Genomic DNA, 18,965 nt, shown 5'->3' on the forward strand with positions numbered 1-18,965 from the left:
TCCTCTCCACCAGAGACTCGGGAGTGGAGCTCAGGAGCTGGCAGACCTGGAGGGTTCTGGCCTGGTTGGAGCAGCGGCTTTGGTTCAGGTCCCAGACCCGTGACCGGCACTCCTTGGTCCTGCCCCTCAGGTTCCTCCCTTGTGAGGTCTGGGCACAGCATCCTCCCTGCAGGGTCTGTGAGGCGGAGAGGACACAAACCTGCGTCTGGAGGTGTCCGGCAGGGGACTCGGCCCCTGAGATTTTGGAGGAGCAGAGGTTAGAGGTGGCGGCGGTGCGACAGGAGGCGGAGGTTTGTATCCTGTGGTGTGGACAGGACGCGGCTGGCACTCTGACCCGGCTTTCCTTTTGCAGAGTCTTTGGATTTGTGGCCCGGAAGCAGGGCAGCGCCACAGACAACGTGTGCCACCTGTTTGCAGAGCATGACCCCGAGCAGCCGGCCAGCGCCATCGTCAACTTCGTGTCCAAGGTCATGATCGGCTCCCCTAAGAAGATTTGAGCCCCCACAGCCTGGAGACTCCAGAAGGGCCTATGTGACCCTGATGTTCCAGGCCCAGGAGGGAAAGGGGCTCCTCCAACCTTACAGACAAACAACCTTGCCACCAGCTGGCCTTAGCTGAGAGCCACTGCTCACGGACGCGTTTCTGTAGCCCAGTGCTTTCCAGGTGGAGGAAGTTGGGCGTCGGGTGTGCCCGCCCGGTCCCCATGCAGGAAAGGACCATGCCAGGAGACGTGGGGACCCGTGTTCCTCGAACTCTGGTGTTTGTGGGAAGGAGGGGAGCCCGCCCGCTCCTCAGTGGCCCTGAGTGACCGGCGGTGCCTTGCCACTGCCATGTCAGAGGGCTTCTGTCCAGCGGGCACCTCAGGGCCGCTGTCCTCCCACGACGGAGGTGCCGATTAACCTGAGAAGGGGATGCATGTTGGATGAAGGTTCATGCGGGTCAGGCTCTCCCAGGGCACTGGGGCATCACGGACAAGGGGACGACGTGATGGGCGGGGAGGACGAGGGAGGTCATGCGGTCATTGTGAGGCCAGAGTCTGAGCGTGGGGACGGCTCCCCACCCCTGCTCACATACCTCGTCTGAATGGCACCCTGGCCCGTGAGAGGGGAAAGTGAGAAGACAGGAGTAAAACCCCATTTCCATGTAATTTATATTTTACTTAATGCCAAGTTATTTATGATAACAGTTTGCCATTGCTGTGCTGTACTGGTGTCCAAATGCTGCCGCCTGCCGAGCCGGGGCTGTGGGAGGAGCATCTGTCCCCGTGTCGGATGCACCAAGACGGGTGCTGCGGACTTTGCTGGCCGCTCCGTGGGCCGTCGTTGCCTGCGGGCGGCTGCGGAAAGCTGGCTTTGCCTCAAGCAGCCTTCCCGAATGCTTGACCATCCATGTGTCATTTCCAGGCTGTGGATACATCCTTGCTGGGTGGGGGAAGGTCCTGAGGGGTGGGACATGCTTACTTGGAGACTCGGCCCTCCTCCACATCGCTGTTCTCGGCCATCCGGGGGCCTGGGAGAGATCATCCCGAGGACCACGGACCTGAGGGAGCACTTGTCTGTCTCCACCCCGCCTGTTGGCTCCTGTTGGGATCCGTGTGTCCTGGCTCCCGAGCACCGGGAGGAGGAGTCTCAGTCCTCCCACGCTGTTTTTCGGCTCTTCTGCATCACCTTAGCCACCTAATCAGCTGTGCTCCTTACGCTGATATGCATATTGCAGAGCCGTGGTCTGTCCACCTGAATCCGTCAGTGGTCAGAGGTTTGGGAGAAGAAGCCAATGGTCCTGCAAGATCCCAGAGCAAGAGGCCCCGCTCTCCTTCCCCATCACCCAAGACACTTGCACCATGGCTCTCCATCCCCTGTGAACTGCCCGTGTCCTCCGCTTCCCAGATCAAGCACCAGGAATCACTGTGGTGGTCACCACACTGGCGTTTGGAAGTGTGCTTTGTGGATTCTCTGTTTTCCAGTGGGGCAGAGACAGACTCAGCGACAGCAGAGGTGGGATTGGCCGAATCGCAGTGGGCATCGTACGTGTGTATGAGTGTGAGTGTGTGTGTGAAAGCAGGTGGGTGAGTCCACTGTTTAGCTCCTATTGATGCACCAACACAAGTGCCTCATTTCTGTGCCAAATGTTTGCCTTGGTCCTCGTGGACCCTCTTCCCTGATGCAGGAAGAATGTGCCGGCATCTTCCAGAGGCCTGATGCCTTGGTACCCGGGGTTGGGGATGTCTAGCATTTCCGTTTTTCATTCACAGCCAGAACTCAGCCAAGGGGAGCGGAGGTTTGTGCTGTCCCCCAGAGGGGCCTCCTCCTGAGATGCTTGTCCCCAGATTTGACCCAGGGACCGCAGGCCAGGTCCCTTATCCTTCTGACGAAGGATGAGAGGGCTCCTGTAGAAATCGGAGCAAGAGAGGGGTGCGGGGCTGAGAGACATCGACGACCCCAATCACAGAGGCCGTCCTCGTCCAGAGCATGCAAGCCACGACATTTGCGTTTTAAACTGACTGGCAGCTGAGACGTTTACTCTCAGTAGTCAAGGGCATCAGCAGGTGTCCTCCCAGCAAATGGCTCCCTCTGAGGTAGAACGAAAGGAAGCCAATTCCCTGTCTTCTGAGGAGCTGGTACGACAGTGTGTTACATATGCATGAAATGGAACAAGACGAGTCCATGAACTTCGTGCTCAGACCTCAGGCAGCCCCACCGCCAACACTGACTCTGGGGCAGGTGGGGAAGGAACATCCCCAGGCATCTGGCTTCTGGGGTGCCCGTGGGCACAGGGGTACTGTCCTGGGGCATGCACGAGGACTGCACCCCACAGGTGTCCTAGCCAGGGCCTGTTTACCTGCTCATTAACCTATGCTGTATTCCTCCAGTGTTAACCTATAACTGTGTTAAGTCACACCGCATTTAAGGGTCTCCGTGTGTATCCTCGGCATCAAAGACCTCATCGTGTCTCCTTATCTGCCTTACCTAGTAGTGGATATTTTTACTTTTCTTATATTGTAAAGAATATATCCCGTATGTAAATGAATGTTCTATAAATCCTTTGTATAGTCATTTTCTTTGCTCTTTAAATATCATCTCTATTCAGAGTATAATAAAAGTATAAACTTGGTAAGCCTCAGTGAGGCAAGCATTTGTTTGTCGTATTGAATGGGAAGCCCCCAGACGGCATGTGCGGGTGTGGACACGTGTGTGCGTGTCTGGGTGTGCCTGTGTGTGTATTTGGGAGTTTGAAGGGGATTGTTTATGGATCAGTGGATTATAGTTTGATTTCTGCCCAGAGACTTTTGAAAACTGTATTCAGAGATTCTAAGAATGTAACAATAATGTGTGGTATTGATCATAGGAGCCGTTACCTTTTTGATGTTGGTAGAAAGCCCCTGTTCCAGTAGCTGTAGGAGGAAGCTTCCAGTGTAGATCAGCCTCTGATGGGACTTCCCAGGTGTGTACCGAGTTGGGTGCTGAACCTGAATATAAAATGTGTGGTGGGTTCACCTGTTTTTTCAACAGATGCTGGTGACAGTCCCAGCGCCGCCCTGCCGCTCTCCTGGGCTAGCGGGGTTCGTCCCCCGACCAGGTGAAGCCCCGCTGTGCTGGCTTTCTGCCCTCTCAGGTCTGGGCCCCCTCCCGAGGTTGACCTCCCTCCCTTGTTTGGTGATGGACACAGGACTCTGCTGCCCTCGTTTCCTCTGCATCCTAAGGCCTGGAGCAACTATCGTAGCAGGATGCCAGGTGGCCACTGGACATGCCTTGGCCCAAGTCTGCATCATCATAGCCAAGCCCCAGAGCTTCACACACACTGGGTCATACCCAGCCTTGCCTTCCTCTCCCACTGCAGGCTGTGGCACAGATGTGGCTCAGGGCTTAGGCTTGACCATCCACGTGGCTTAACCCCCATGGCTGCTTCTGTTCCAGCTCAGGAAAGCAGAACCTGGGTCCATTTTGGTCATGGACAGATAGGAGCTGGCTCCCTCCCCCAAACTCAGTTTCCTCGCGGCAGGGTGAGCCTGTGCAGGCTTCGCTTTCTGCTCTACCAGGAGACTCTGCTGTGAAGGCGGGCCTGCAGTGGCCCCGGGGTTGATGCCAATAGTGGAAGGGAGGGCAGGCGGAGGTGGGTTGAGTCTTGTCCAACAAAAGGTTCCCACTGGGCCCTGGACCCTTGACCAGTGTCACAGCAGAGAGTGAAGTGGGAGGAGCTCTGGTTCTACTGCCCTTACAGGTGCGCTTTCAAGGACACAGTCTGGATTTGTCACCACGGCTCCAGGCTGCACAGAGGACTGAGACCCAGCACTCCCAGCCTCGCTGGACGGGCCCCTGCCGTGTGGGGAACGTCACACTCCCTGTTCATCACTCAGCCACCTATCAGTGACCACGCCCCCGCCCCGCCCACTCGGGTCCTGGATCTATACGTGAACGCCCTTCCGCCCCACCCACTCAGGTCCTGGACCTATCAGTGACGGCCCCTCTGCCCCGCCCACTCAGGTCCTGAATCCATCAGTGGCAGGCCCTTCGCCTGCCCACTGGGGGACATCAGTTCTGACCCTTCGTCGTCGTGGTTTTTTGTCTCCTAGAGGTTTGTGTGTGGTTTCATAGGTCGTCGGATAAATTGCCCCCATGGCCCAGGGGTCACACTTCACAAAGCAAGGGCAATGGAGCCTGGGTCAAGGCTGAACTGGAGTTTCCAGGCGGACCTGGGGTACCGGGAAGGGACATTTTACGACCTGGGAATGGGCTGTATCTGGACACAATTGAGCCGCAGGGTTGTTGAACTGGTAACAAGAAAAATGGTCCAAGAACAAATGGCCTTAAAGTTCCTGAGGAATCAGACCCCAGCCCAACCTTGGGCTGGAGCAACAGTAGGGGTGGGATGGGCTCCCCCAAAGCCTGTCACCTGTGGTGGTCCAGTAAAAGGGATTCCGCCACAACTGGCCTGGCTCCCAAAGCCCCTTGTCCCCATGGACCTGAGACTGCCTTCCCCAGCCCAGAGACCCTGGAGTGGCGGGGACACTGGCAGGGGTCCTGCCCCATCCAGGAAGCACCCTGTGCCTCCCACAGGCAGGGGGTCCCCCACAGCAAATGCCAGGCCAGGGAAGGCTCTCTGAGCCACAGGCTTGCCACCCCTCCCTCACTGAGACCCCCTCCTCCCCTCAGGCAGCCCCGGGGGGCCAGTGAGAGCCTCAGAGCAGTGGGTGAGCCAGGCTGACCAAAAGCCTAAACGGTTGATGGGAACGCAGCCCATAGCGGCCGGGACCTGGTACTGCCCCTACACAGGGCCATGCCTGCTGACACATGAGACTTAATCTGGACCCAGGGTCTCCTAACATAACAGCCAAAATATCCAGATTATGACAGAAAATTACCTATTGTACCAGGAACCAAGAAATTTACAGCTGAATGAGACACAACAATTGACTGAGGCCAGCATCCAGATGAATCTGGTGTTGGGAGTATCTGGTGAGGATTTAAGGCAACCGCTGCAACAATGCTTCAACAAGCAAGTCACAGATGCATGGAGAAACAGAAACAGCCACAGCAAAGAACTAGAAGTGATGAAAAAAGCCAAACAGATTACAGAACTAAAATGTATAACACAAATTAAAAGCCCACTGGGGGCTCAGTAGCAGAGTGGAGATGAAGGAGGATAGAATCCGAGAACTTGAGGACTGAGCAATGAAGTCTCCAAGCTGAATGGCAGAGACTCTAAAAGCATGAGGGGACCTGTGGGGCAATCGTCATTTGTATCACTGAGTCCTAGAAGGTGAAGGGAAGGAGAGTGGTAGTATTTGAAGAAATGACCCGAACTCTCCAAATTCAGCAAAAGACATGAACCTGTAGATTCAAGAAGCTGAGTGAACCCCAAACAGGAGAAACAGCAACAACAAAAATCCATGCAAAACTTAATCATCATTAACCTTAAGACAACTAAAGACAAAGAAAAAATCTTGAAAGTAGCCAGAAAGAAGTGGTGGATTATGTATACTGAAGGACGACAGTGGATTTCTCATATTAAACCATGGCGACCAGAAGGAAGTGACACATTTTTCAAGGCTGAAAGAAAAGAAATATCAACCTTGAATTCTATGTTCAGTGAAACTACCTTCAGGAATAAAGGGAAAATAAAGACATTCTCAGGTGAAGGAACTAAAAGAATTAGTTTTTAGCAGGGCTCTTCTTAACAATTTGGCTAAAGGAAGTTCTTAGAACAGAAAAGAAATGATGAAAGAAAGAAACTTGGAGCATCAGGGAAGAAAAAGGAACAATGGAAAGAACAATAGACTCTGCTTTTCTTCACAGGTGTTATAAATCAGATATGATTTGATGATTGAAACAAAAATTACAGAACCATCCGATACTCAAGACAATGATACTTCAAAGTGAGGAAGGTGAAGGGGCCTCAATGGAGGTGACATTTCCACATGTCAGTCCAAGTGGTGAAATGCTGATACCAGCAGAAAATGACAAATCACACACACACACATATATATGTAGCAATAGGTTACATTAAATTAGTGATTAAATAAGTGATTTAACAACCACCACAGAAATTGTACAAAAAGTTATACTTGGGCTTCCCTGGTGGCGCAGTGGTTGAGAATCTGCCTGCCGATGCAGGGGACACGGGTTCGAGCCCTGGTCTGGGAAGATCCCACATGCCGCGGAGCAACTGGGCCTGTGAGCCACAATTACTGAGCCTGCGCGTCTGGAGCCTGTGCTCCGCAACAAGAGAGGCTGCGGTGGTGAGAGGCCTGCGCACCGCGATGAAGAGTGGCCCCCACTTGCCGCAACTGGAGAAAGCCCTCGCACAGAAACGAAGACCCAACACAGCCATAAATAAATAAATAAATTAAAAAAAAAAAATTAAACTTAAAAAAAAAGTTATACTTAATAGCACTAAATACATCAAAATGAAATTTTAAACAATAACCAAAGGAAGGCAAGGAAACAGAAACGGAAACAAAAGGCAAAAACAAACAAAGCAATAATATAGCAGAATGTAGCCCTAGCTTATCAATAATTACCTTCAATGTAAATGTTTGAACTACACCAATCAAAAAACAGAGATTGCAGAATGAAAAAACAAAAACAAAAAGCCTGGCCCAATTACATGCTGTTTACAAGACATTTCAAATTCAGTGACATAGGTGAGTTGAAATTACAAGGATGTAAAAATATGTATCATGCCAACATTAATTTAAAAAATACAGAAACCACTGTACCCATATCTGATAAAGTGTACTTTAAAGCAAAGAATATTACTAGAGACAAGGAGGGACATTATACAGTCATAAAAGGATCAGTCCACCAGAAAGACATGAGGACCCTAAACGGACACTCATCAGACAGCAGAGGCTCAATACATGAAGCCAAATCTGGTTGAGCTGAAAGGAAACAGACAAATCCACAGTATAGGTGTGGACTCAACACGCCCTTCTCAGGATCTGATAGAACTACTATAGACAGAAAATCTGGAAGGATATGGAAAGCCTGCACAACACAAACAATCACAGGATCTAACTGACAAATCCTGAACCCCACTCAACAACAAGATATACATTTTTTCGAGAACCCGTGGAGCATTCGCCAAATAGACCATAATTTGAGCCATAAAGTGGAGGGGGGGATCCTGGGAAAGGGCGTGGGTCCTCTCTGGGGAGGCTTCAGGGCTTCACAGACCATGTCAAGTTGCCTAGAACCTGGACAGTTGGTTAGGACAATAAAGCAGACATTGGTTGAGCGCTTACTGTTTGTCAAGTGCAGGGTAAGCACTTGCCAGTTAGCTTGGTTTATGGGGCCAAGCTCCCCTCTGCTGAAGAGCCCAGGAATCCGCCCAGCACAAACCAGAGTGGCTCTGGATGGGAGCGTGCTTCCTGCTGACTGGGCCAGGATGTGAGCCCCAAACAGATCCCCCCAAGAGGCATGGGTTGAGTCTGGCAACAGCCTCGGCCGGAAGCTATGGAAGCTGGCTTATGGTTACCTTTTTCAAGATGCAGCAACAGCTGCCAAATGGGGCGGGGCCAAGTCAGGTGATCTTAGCTGCTGCAAATGGACAGCTGCAGATAGCTGCCGCCAGTGGGGTATGCCCTTTTACAGAGAATGAAGCTCAGGGTGGGAAAAGTGTAGTGACTTGACCACAGGCTGCGAGAACCCAGCAGGCAATTCCAGAGCCTGTGTCCTCCCTGTGGCCCTGAGAAGCCATCCCTGCACACTCTCCCCCAGTGAGGAATCTCCGTGAATTGGTTCCCTCCTTCTGCACTTTGCCTTCCATTTGGACAGGAGGATTCTAGCTGAAGTGATACCCGCAGTCTTCCAGGATTTGTGCTGAATCTGGTGGTGGCTGAGTATATCGTGGGCAGCATCTCCCCCTGGTGGCAGCATCGCTTACTACAGCAGGCAAAACTGCAAAGACCAGGGCGGTGTCTGTTAGCTGTTAACCTACAAATGGAGAGCGTGTGGAATGGAAAATAGATTGTCTTAATACGAGGAGCGTGGATGCTGCAGCCGAGTTGTCTGGCTTCAGATTTTGGCTCTTCTGCCTGATCACTCTGTGACTTTGACAAGCTACTTGACCAGACCAATTTTCTCTGTCAGGTGGGAAGAGTAATAGTGCCTACATGACAAGGTCGTCCTGAGAATTAAATGAGTGAATCCATGTAAACAGTTTAGAACAGCAATTCTGTAGGGAACTTAATCATAGCTATAGTTATCTTAAAAAATATTATTAGAGTCTTTAATCCTTGATAGGCCGATTGATGGTATTTGTGGATTAAAGTTGAGACCCACTGTACAAAAAGTGAGGCATTATCCACTGTAGCAGTGACCCCCTACAATAAGGGTGGGAAAACTTTTCCAAGTAAGGGCAGATGTGCTGCACTGGCTTAAAGAAAGAATGTCAGGATGAGCCTCAAACTGCTGGGGTTGAGAAGGTTTCTGTCCTGGAGTGACTAACGTGGTGGTCTGGTGGTCTCCCTGTCTCAGCACGAATAGGAGCTGACCCAGCAAAGCTCCTGCAGGAAGGAGAGGGCCATCTTTCCCTCCTGCCCCACCTGCCGGCCTTTCTGCCCTCCACCCACGTTCCAGCCATCCTTGCCATCTGAGCACAGGTATAAAGAAATACCAGGAATGAAAACAAAAGAAACCTCCTTTACGAGGTGTTGAAAATGTTCTAAAATTGATGGTGTTGACAGTGAATTGTGGTGAAGATACGAGAAACCATTGGATCTTACACTTCAAATGGGTGAAGTGTGTAGTGTGTGCATTGTATCTCAATAAAGCTGTTATAAAAGTAAAAGCAGAAAGAAGCTAGAAGACTAAAGACAAACATGAGAGCCCTGGGAGAAATGGAGAGCGATCCAAGCATCCTGGAGTGGAGAGAGCCAGGGAACCGAGCCTGAGAGCACAGGAGCCGCTGTGGCCCTGCCACGCCACCCGAGGCAGCTGCCTCCAAGGCCTGGACTTGCTAACCAAGTGCAGATGTGCTTTCTCTGACCAACACTCTCCAGCTGGGAAATACGAAGCGCCTCCAGAGGACGAAACTGTAACTGCAGGGCCAGCCTCCTCCTTTGTGACATGGGAGCCCTCGGGTGGCCTGTGCAGTGAAGTGAACCTGGGGGGGGGGGCGGGGGGGACACCTGGGTGGGGGAAAGGAAGCTGAGAGACAGGAGGGGAAGATTAAGAAATCCAATCCCAGCAGGTAGGACCTCCTGGGGGCCCACAGGTGGGCACCACTGCTTCAAGCCAGGTCTGATGTGTTTTTGGCCAGCCTTTTGTCATTGGGAAACTGGGGGCGGCAGAACTTGATGACGATGAAGAGGAGACTGGTGAGAATTTAGCAGAGGCTCGGGCTTGACCAGAAGGTGGGTGGGCTCGGGCCTGGGCTGCAGGTTTTGCTGCAGGAGGAGACCTGTGGCCGGAAGAGAGCCTTCAACCTTGCACGTACCTCAGCGGCCAGAGGGACAGGTCTGAACAAGGAGAAACTGGAGGTGGCCCGGATTTATCGGGGCCAAGGAGGGCGGCAGTGATTTCCGAAAGAGAGAACTTTCGCCCAGGTCCAGGGAGGGGCAGGGCAGTGGGGCATCCAGGCTGTGAAGACCCCGCAGAAGGCCACGGGGAGCTCAGAGCCCAGCTACGAGCACCTTTTCACTCTCTTCCCTCTTCCCTCCCCAGGCCCCTCCTGAGGGCCCAGCAACGAAGCCTGGGGGAAGGTGAACAACCCCGAGTTAGGTTGGAGACTTGAATTCTTACGAGGGCCTGCACGTCCTCAACACCAGCTGGATCTTTCCACGAGCAAGAGTGACATTTTATGTATAGACGTGACCAGAGTAGTCACTGGGTCCGCCTGAAGCTTCAGGTGCCTGCTGCCCCTGAGCTGACATGAAGGAAAAAGAAAGACACAAGTCAGGCTGCTGTGCTATGACCCCATGTGCCCTGCCTGCTCCACATCTGCTTGGCCTTGGCGGGCAGGTGACAGGCAAGAAGACGTGTCTATCCCAGCAGGCGTGCTGCACACACAGGGCCCGGGACCTGGCAGTCCTGGGAGGCAGAGGAGCAGGGTGACGGAGGGGAAGACTTTCCTCGTCTGTAAGATGGAAATACCAAGAAAATCACCTCTCTGGATGGTGGAGAGGGGCCAACCAAATAAGTGCAGTGAAGGCACAGTTGCTGATCTCATTGCTTTTTTTTTTTTCTGCGTTGGGTCTTCATTGCTGCGCATGGGTTTTCTCTAGTTTCAGCGAGCGGGGGCTACTCTTCATTGCGGAGCGCAGGTTGCTCATTGCGGTGGCCTCTCTTGTTGCAAAGCACGGGCTCTAGGCATGCGGGCTTCAGTAGTTGTGGTACACAGCTCAGTAGTTGTGGCTCGCGGGCTTAGTTGCTCCACGGCGGGATGTGGGATCTTCCCGGACCAGGGCTTGAACCCGTGTCCCCTGCATTGGCAGGCAAATCTTAACCACTGTGCCACCAGGGAAGTGCCCCCATCGCATTTAAGGACAAAGAGAAAGCAAAGCAAGGAAGTACATTGCAAGTGTTTTAACTTTAAACAGGAATGGCTTAAAGAGGAATGGCGGCTCTGGTTGGCAGAGCGCTGCAGCGTCTCAGAGGCGTGCGCGGATGAATCTCCCCGTTTTCCACTGCTCTGCACGTGGGTGCGGGCGGGCTGCTCAGTCCCCACAGTGTGATCACGGGCCTCAGGATCCATTTCTTCAAATGGTTACAATGAAGATGGAATGAGGTTTTGTACAAGAAGAACCAGTACAGAGCCTGGAACATAGTGATCACCGTCATCACCACCGTTACCAACACCACCAGCATCTTCATCATCATCATCGTCACCCTCGTCATCTTCATCGTCACCATCCCTATCATCATCACCATCCCCATCAACGTCAGTGTCATCGTTGTCATGTTTCCTGTTACAAGATGTCAGGTATGACAAGTCCCCAAACCTGCTTCCTAAGAGTTGGAGCATGGGGGTCACACTGGGAGTACTCGGCTCCCTCCTCTACCAGGCCCAGTTGAATGGAAAGGCAGAGACAACCAGAGTGAAATATCTGAGGAGTACTGACTCGCTGTGTGAGTGTGGCTCCAGGGCGTCTGCTTGCCCCCTTGGTAAGGAAGCAGAATTACAAGATCTCCTGGCATATAATCAAACATGAACATGTGTTTGCGTTTTACGTATGCTTAGTCTCTTAGATGGGCCATCCAGTTATCCAAAGGAAAGCAGGAAAACGTATGTGGAAAATGGACATAGTTACATATAAAAGTGAAGGTTGGAAAAAAATGGGGAAAGATTTGAACAGAAACTTTACCAAGAAGAGATACAAATGGCAAATGAGCACAAGAAAATCATCTCAAAGTCATTAGTCACTAGGAACGTGCAAATTAAAACCACAATGAGATATGATTCCATCTCTCTTAGGGTGGTCAAATTTAAAAAATGCCGAGGAGATCAAGTTGAGGGCATGGGAGGACCTCCTACCCATTGCTGGTACGAACGTAAAAGGCATGCAACCACTTAGGAAACATTTCTTATACACTTAAAACATGCACTTACCATATAACCCACCAATCCTACTCTTAGGCATTTACCCAATGGAAGGGAAAGCTTACGTACGCACAAAAACGTATACATGAATGTTTAGAGCAGCTTTATTCGTAATTGCCAAAACCTAGAAACAACCCAACGTCCTTAGACTGGTAACAAGGGGGTAACAAGCTGTGTCACACCCACATGAAGGAATGTATTCAGCAAAAAAGGAACAGTTGTTGGTACACTCAGCAACTTGAATGAATCTCAGAAAAGCTATGGCGAGTGAAAGAAGCCAGACTCAAGGCTACTCACTGTATGACCGTGACCTTCTGGGAAAGGCAGAACTACAGGAGGGAGAACACGCCAGGTTAGGGGTGGGGAACAGGGTGACGAGGGAGGTTTGGGAGGTGGGTGGAGCTGTTCCGTATCTCGTGGCGGTGGTTATGTGACTCTACACGCTTGGGAAAACTCACAGAACTGTACCTCAACAAGAGAGAGATTTCACTGTATGTAAATTAAAATAAATACAGGATATTAGGTCTCATTTCTGGACAGAGGCCCATGAGTTTTCTGAGCAATATTAGTCTTTAAACTTTATTTAGCATTTACTCTGTGCCAGGCATTATCTCCTCCAGTCTTCAAAACACCCCACTGAGATGGATTTTCAGAGGCAAGCCCCACTGCAGGGCTGAGGACCTGAAGGCGGCTCAGAGAGTGGAGGCCAGCAGAGCCCAGATCATCCAGAGGATGGTTACAGCCTGAGCACCGCTCCCCACGCTGCCGTCTGCAGCCCTCCCGCCCCCTTCCTCTCCCTCCTGCTTTATGGGGCACCCTCACCCAGAGAGGTGACAGAGGCACGCCTCTCCAGGCCGAGGTATAAGACAAGGGACGCCTGTGCTTTGTACAAATACAGACATTTACTAGGGTGAGAAGGTGGAAGTTAAGGCGATCGCTGACCTTTGGTCTCTGTGTCTTGGAGGACCCTCTGTGCTCCCAATAGCAGGAGCTGTGCCAGGCTGCAAGCACTGCTGTCGGAAGACACCTCCTCTTCCCGGCTTTGTGGAAGCCTCTCCTCCCGGAGGGGATTGTACCCCCAGGCTCAGAGGGCTGCAGCCCTGTCCGTCGTTCTCCTCACTGGGCCCAGGGATTCTGGAGGAGGGTCCGCTCGATAGAGTATGTGTGAGTGTGTGCATGTTTGCTTGTGTATATATGTGTGTATGCATGTGTGTGTGCTTGTTTGTGTGTGTGCATCGGAGGTCTTCCGTATCACCCTCAAGCCCCTGCAGGTTAGTGACCACGGCGGGCCAGGATGCACAGGGACCACAGAGTGTCAGGGCCTCCAGCTCCTCAGCAGCCACCAGGCAGGGAGGGTCACCTAGGACCCCAGGACCCTCCCGCTGCCGGGTAGGGGTGTGAGGAGCGGCGCACAGAGCCTGCACTTCGCAACCACTGTCCGGTGTCCACACCTGCCCGGCTGCTGCCTGTGGGACCTTTCCTGTCATTGCTGTCATATGTGGAAGCACAAATACCGTGGAAGGAAGGCTTGAAAGAAAAGCACAAAATGATAGCTGTAGCTGTAGTTGGAGGGGGTGTCTTTTTTTGGGGGGGTATTTTCAGAATTGGCTGTAATGCTAAAAAAGCTCTATATTAAGGAAAATGCCTCCTTGCCGGGTCTGCGCAGGGTCCCGGAGCGCCTGCAGGGGGCGCGCGCCAACCGAGACTCGCGCGGGGCGGGGGGAGGGGTGGGTGGTCTGCGCGGGGGACGGGGGCGGGGCCTGGGGGCAGCTCGGGATGGAGATCACGCGGAGGGGCGGGGGTCCGCGGACGGCCCCCTCGGTCCTGCGCACTGGCTCCGTAGTCCAGCCTTGTGAAGAGCCTTCCGGGAAGGGGAGGGGGCTCCAAAGGGACCTCAGGGCCGGGGAAACGGGATGCTTGACGGGGGGAGGGCTTCGTCATCCGGAATAGACGGGAACCCTAAGGAGCCCTCAGCCCCGCCTGAACCCCGCGGGCGCCCGCTCGGCGGAAGGAGAAGGTGGCGGGGTCCTCCACAGAGCTTTCTCGGGCCCAGGCACGTGTCGGCGCTTTGCACGATTAACTCGCGGAATTGCACAAGGCGTCTCCATCCCACAGGGGAGGTCAGGCAGCTGGGGGCCCCCGCGCCGTCCTGGGGGGCTCACATCGCCCCCGCCATCCTCCCCACCTCTGCAGAAACGGGGAAGAAAAGCGATTCCCGTGACGTGTCCTGAGTTTTAAGTACAGAAGCAGAAGGGGAGTGTTCTGTACGCAGTGACTGAGGTCGTGAACCTGCAGAGGGCTTGCTGTGCAACTAAGGCTTCCTTTCCCTGTAAGGTCATTTGTAAGGACCTCAGTGGGCGCCTGCCCAGCCCAGCTGCTTCACATGCCAGCGCAAGCAGACGGTCTGATGCCGCAGGCAGGAGGACCATCGCCCCACCCTAGCAGGGCAGGGTCAGGAAGGGGCCTGGGCTGCGGCACCCCGCCTCCCCTCTCTGCTCCTTGATTCCCTCTTTCTGAGTGAAGACGGTACTTTCCCGGGGCACATGAACCCTGTGACCTGGCCCTAGCCTCCTGGCTGTCCTTTGGGACATCACCCGTTCCTTCACCAGCTCACGGTGGATGGCTTTGCGGGCGAGGACCCCATGCTGTAGTCTCTGGAGGTCTGACAATCCCCCACGAGGACTTCTGCTAAACCAGATGGCTTATCTTGAGTCATCCAGTTGAGTTCTGATGGCTCCTCTGAGCCGCTTCTGTTTGCCAGGACTCCCACGGAGTGTCTTCTGGGTGCCGCCCTGCCTCCTGTCTTCTGGTTCTTGTGTTAAAACCGCTGCCCAGAACACTTGAGATCATTCCTTTTACAACTAAAGACCTCGCATTACGGTCACCTAGGGGGTCACACAATGGAGATATTCTAATTTTCTCTTCTGCATGTACTAGCTAGAATTGAGGCAGGAGATAGATGGGCCCCAGGCTGAACAGCTTCTCCTCTGTGGACAGAAACTCCATAATAGCAGAAACTCCATAAAAGCAGGATGATGGAGGAGGCTGGGCCCTGCCCAGATAAGAGATAAAAGACCACATAGTCCTCATTCTCGAAGCCAAGGAGACCTCCCCAACTACACATGTGCAGAAAGGCTCCTTGGAGGTCAAAAAGGGAGGAGTCGCCACCTCATAGTAAGTGATGTCAACCTACCCATAGGCCTCTTCGCTAGAATCCATTGTGGCTAAGAGGTGCGAGCGCACACATGGGAGGACCCTGAGATATACCAAATATGGACTCAGAACCAGGCAGAGCAAAATCAGGTCAAAGGAAACCCGGAAGAAATGCCCCATAAAAGTGACTCAAACTACCATGAAGGCGCGACTCTCTCTCTGAGTCCACCCATGTGTCTCTCCACACGTACTCTCCTCTTTTTTTTTCCTCCTAATTAACACGTTACTTGTTTCACTACTTTCTGTCTTCGTGGGAATTCTTTTCTGCAAAACGGAAGGGCTAGGGCCTTGTCACTGACCACTGGTCTAGTGGCTAGGATATGGTGTTCTCACTGACTCAATGCAACCTCAGTCTCTGGCTGGGACCCGAAATCCTGCTTCAAGCCGCTATAGGCGGAGGCCACCCAAGGTCAAAATGACTATTTACCTTAGCCATTTACTTGCTGGAATCATTTTATGACCCTAAAGTACAGTTTTTACAGGAAAATCAGGATAAATACTTGGTTCCCCCCTCCCTTTTTATTTTTAGTTTTCAGAATGAGTTTATTTCTTAGAATCCTCCAAAGGTGAACAAGCAGGGTTTTGTTTGTTTTAATACGTTTCTGAATTCCTGAATTTTTAACATATGTGACATGTTTCCATCCACCTCTATACTGACTGTTTTTAACCTGACATGTTACACATAACCTTTAACATGTAATGTTAAACAAAAAGAAGTGTGAATACACAGCAAGAGCCATGACAGTGGGCATTCCATTTGTCCCATGTTCCACTTCTGGGATTCAACCCTAACGAAATCATTAGAACACAGGTATGAGTAAAAGCTTTATGAACAAAGATGCTGGTTGAGATACTTAAAAAAATGAAAGTTTGAAAATACTCTCATGACTTATTCCATAGTTCAATAATTGTTTAGTAAAATATGGCACATCCATTTGATGAAATATTATATCCCAATTAAAATGAGCATTCTTAAAACTGTGTAACAGTGTTTTAGCACTTTTACTGAGATATAATATACATATGATAATATTCACTCAATTTAAGTATGCGTTCAATGACGTCTAACACATTTACATCAGCTGTGCAACCATCACCACAATCCAGTGTGACAACATTTCCATTGCCCTCAAATTTCCTCATGACTCAGCTGTTCCACTCCTGGGTCTGTACCCCAAGGAAATGAAAACAGATACTGAAGAAAAAACTTGTTCATGAATGTTCATAGCAGCACTATTTACAATAGCGAAAAGGTGGAAATGACTCAAATGTCCATCGACCAGAGAATGGATAAAAAAATGTCATATGTTGGACTTCCCTGGTGGCGCAGTGGTTAAGAATCCACCTGCCAATGAAGGGCACAGGGGATCGAGCCCTGGTCCAGGAAGATCCCACATGCCTCAGAGCAACTAAGCCCATGCGCCACAACTACTGAGCCTGTGCTCTAGAGCCCGCGAGCCACAACTACTGAGGCCGCATGCCGCAACTACTGAAGCCCATGCTCCGCAACAAGAGAAGCCACCACAATGAGAAACCCACGCACCGCAACGAAGAGTAGCCCCCGCTCGCCACAACTAGAGAAAGCCCGCGCGCAGCAATGAAGACCCAACACAGACAAAAATAAATAAATTTTTTTAAAAAGTCATATGTTCATACAGTGGAATATCATTAAGCCCTAAAAAGGCATGAAGTACCGGCACGTGCTACAATGTGCTTGAGCTTCAAAAACATTATGTTAGTAAAAGAAGCCAGATGTAAAAGATCACATATTGTAGAATTGTATTCATAGGAAGTGTGCAGAATGGGCAAATCCACAGAGACAGAAATCGGGCCAGTGCTGTTAGGGGCTGGGGCTGGGGGAAATAGGGAGTCGCTGCTTAATGGGTATGAGATTTCTTTTTTCGGTGATATAAAAAGTTCTGAAACTAGAGTGGTGCTAGTTACACAACATTGTGAATGTACTAAATGCCACTGAACTGTACACTTAAAAATGGTTAAACTTGTTAATTTTACCACAATAAAAAGACAATGGCCACAAATAAGTGGGTTTTGATAGTCTTTTGAAAGGTAGTGCAACACAGTGGAAAGACCGCAGATTTCAGATGTGGGATAATTTGATTGCAACTCTGCCGCTTTCTTGCTCTCTGTGACCTTGGGCAAACCTCTTGGAACCGGTTTCCTTACCTGGAACACGTGATAAGTCAGTGTTTCTGGTGGATGCAATACGATGGTGTCACTAAAATGTAAGCACAGACGCTTGGCTTATTTTAAGAGGATGCATAAGACTAGTTATTTGGAGGAGGAGAGGGAGAGGAGTAGAAGAAGGATGGACCATGAAGAGAGTACAGTGAAAAGAGCAAGACAGACAAGTGTTCCCAGTGATTATGTATGTCATGGTCACTGGGTACTGGGCCTGCCACTCACTTCCATTACCCTCATCCCCAGCTGCATTCCGTTGGATGAGTTGCTTAATTTCTCACTTCTCCTAAGTCTAAAATTGTAATGATGAGTGAGGACTGCCTAGGCAGTGCTAGTGTTATTGGTTCCTGGTCTGCTTGTCTTCAATAAGAAGGGAGGAAAGGAGGAACATGGATGTAAAAATGATGATCATTTCTGTGGCGGTTCATTTTTCAAACTGTAATTAAACTTTTCTTTAACATTTTGGAATTATACTCTGGTTGGTGATCACTCAGCTTTTTAGAAGAATTCAGAGCTTACAGAGCCTTTTTGGACACCATTCAAGAAAATGTCAGGCGCCAGCTCTTCTCAGGACGATGTTGTGAGGTTTCACCCAGACTGTGGTCTCAGTGAATGTCCCACATGGACCTGGAAGTGAAAACGGAATAGTAATCTGCAGGTTACAAGCTCCACCACTTTGGACCTCAGATCTCTCTGTGTAAAGGAAAAGAATTCTCTTGATGAATGAAGGCCACTGTGACACTGCACTAGGGTGGGGTAAGTATGTCCCATGCAGTGTTTGGGACACACTTACACTAAACAGGATTTGCTGCTCATTTAAATTTGAGTCTGACTGGGCCTCCTGAACTCTTACTTGCTGACTCTGGTAACCCTAACTGGGGCCGCAGCTGAGGTTGGCATAGGGGTGCCTAGGTTGCAAGGCAGCTGCCGCGTTGGGCCCAACTCCAGCCCCCCAGCAGGGAGCCCTGGGGGGCAGGCTGACTCACGCTATCCACGTCTGAGTTTCCTGAGCACAGAGGCCGTGGCTTGATGCCAGTTAAATGTCAAACAGCCAGCAGAGTCCCTGGCATTTAGAGCATCAGGAGGCCAGAAAAAGAGGAGGAGAAGAGAGTGGAGGAAGGGGGGGGGGTGAAGGAAGGGAAGAAGGAAGGCAAGTGGGAAAGGAGGGAGGGAGGGAACGGGCCCCTTCTGCCCTTTCAGAGCATCCATTAGCTGGTAGACAATGTCTCTCCTGTCCTCTGAGGACGCTCGTTGAGACAGTGCTGGTGAGAGAGTGAGTGTCCAAGAAAAGCAACAACACAGCAGGTCACCTTCGCGGAGGCTTGCTGAGCGCATAGGAAGGGGGCATTTTGTTTCTGATGGTGCGCGGGGCTGAAATCCTTAAGTTTGCGAACATGGAGCCGGGAGATCCGCAGACCCTGCCGACTGTCCCGGTGACCCAGGGAGCCTTGTCCGGGTGGCCATGGAAGGAGCAAGGCTTTGAGGAAGGTGGCATTCTCTAAGTGAGGTTTTTT

The 18,965-nt window shown here is 51.3% G+C and overlaps 1 protein-coding gene across 10 annotated transcripts in view; it reads left to right on the plus strand.

Annotated features, from left to right (window-relative positions):
* TNS3 (tensin 3) overlaps positions 1 to 3,120 on the plus strand; it is a 233,158-nt gene extending 230,038 nt beyond the window's left edge. For all 10 annotated transcript variants that reach the window (XM_061198352.1, XM_061198346.1, XM_061198351.1 and 7 more), the window contains one exon: positions 353 to 3,120. In XM_061198352.1, the coding sequence (XP_061054335.1) occupies positions 353 to 497 (145 nt within the window). In that variant the 3' untranslated portion in view covers positions 498 to 3,120. The remainder of the gene's footprint in view (positions 1 to 352) is intronic.
* Positions 3,121 to 18,965: the final 15,845 nt, after the last annotated feature.

Source organism: Eubalaena glacialis, chromosome 8 (assembly GCF_028564815.1).
Source record: "Eubalaena glacialis isolate mEubGla1 chromosome 8, mEubGla1.1.hap2.+ XY, whole genome shotgun sequence".
In the NCBI taxonomy this organism is placed as follows: Eukaryota; Metazoa; Chordata; class Mammalia; order Artiodactyla; family Balaenidae; genus Eubalaena; species Eubalaena glacialis.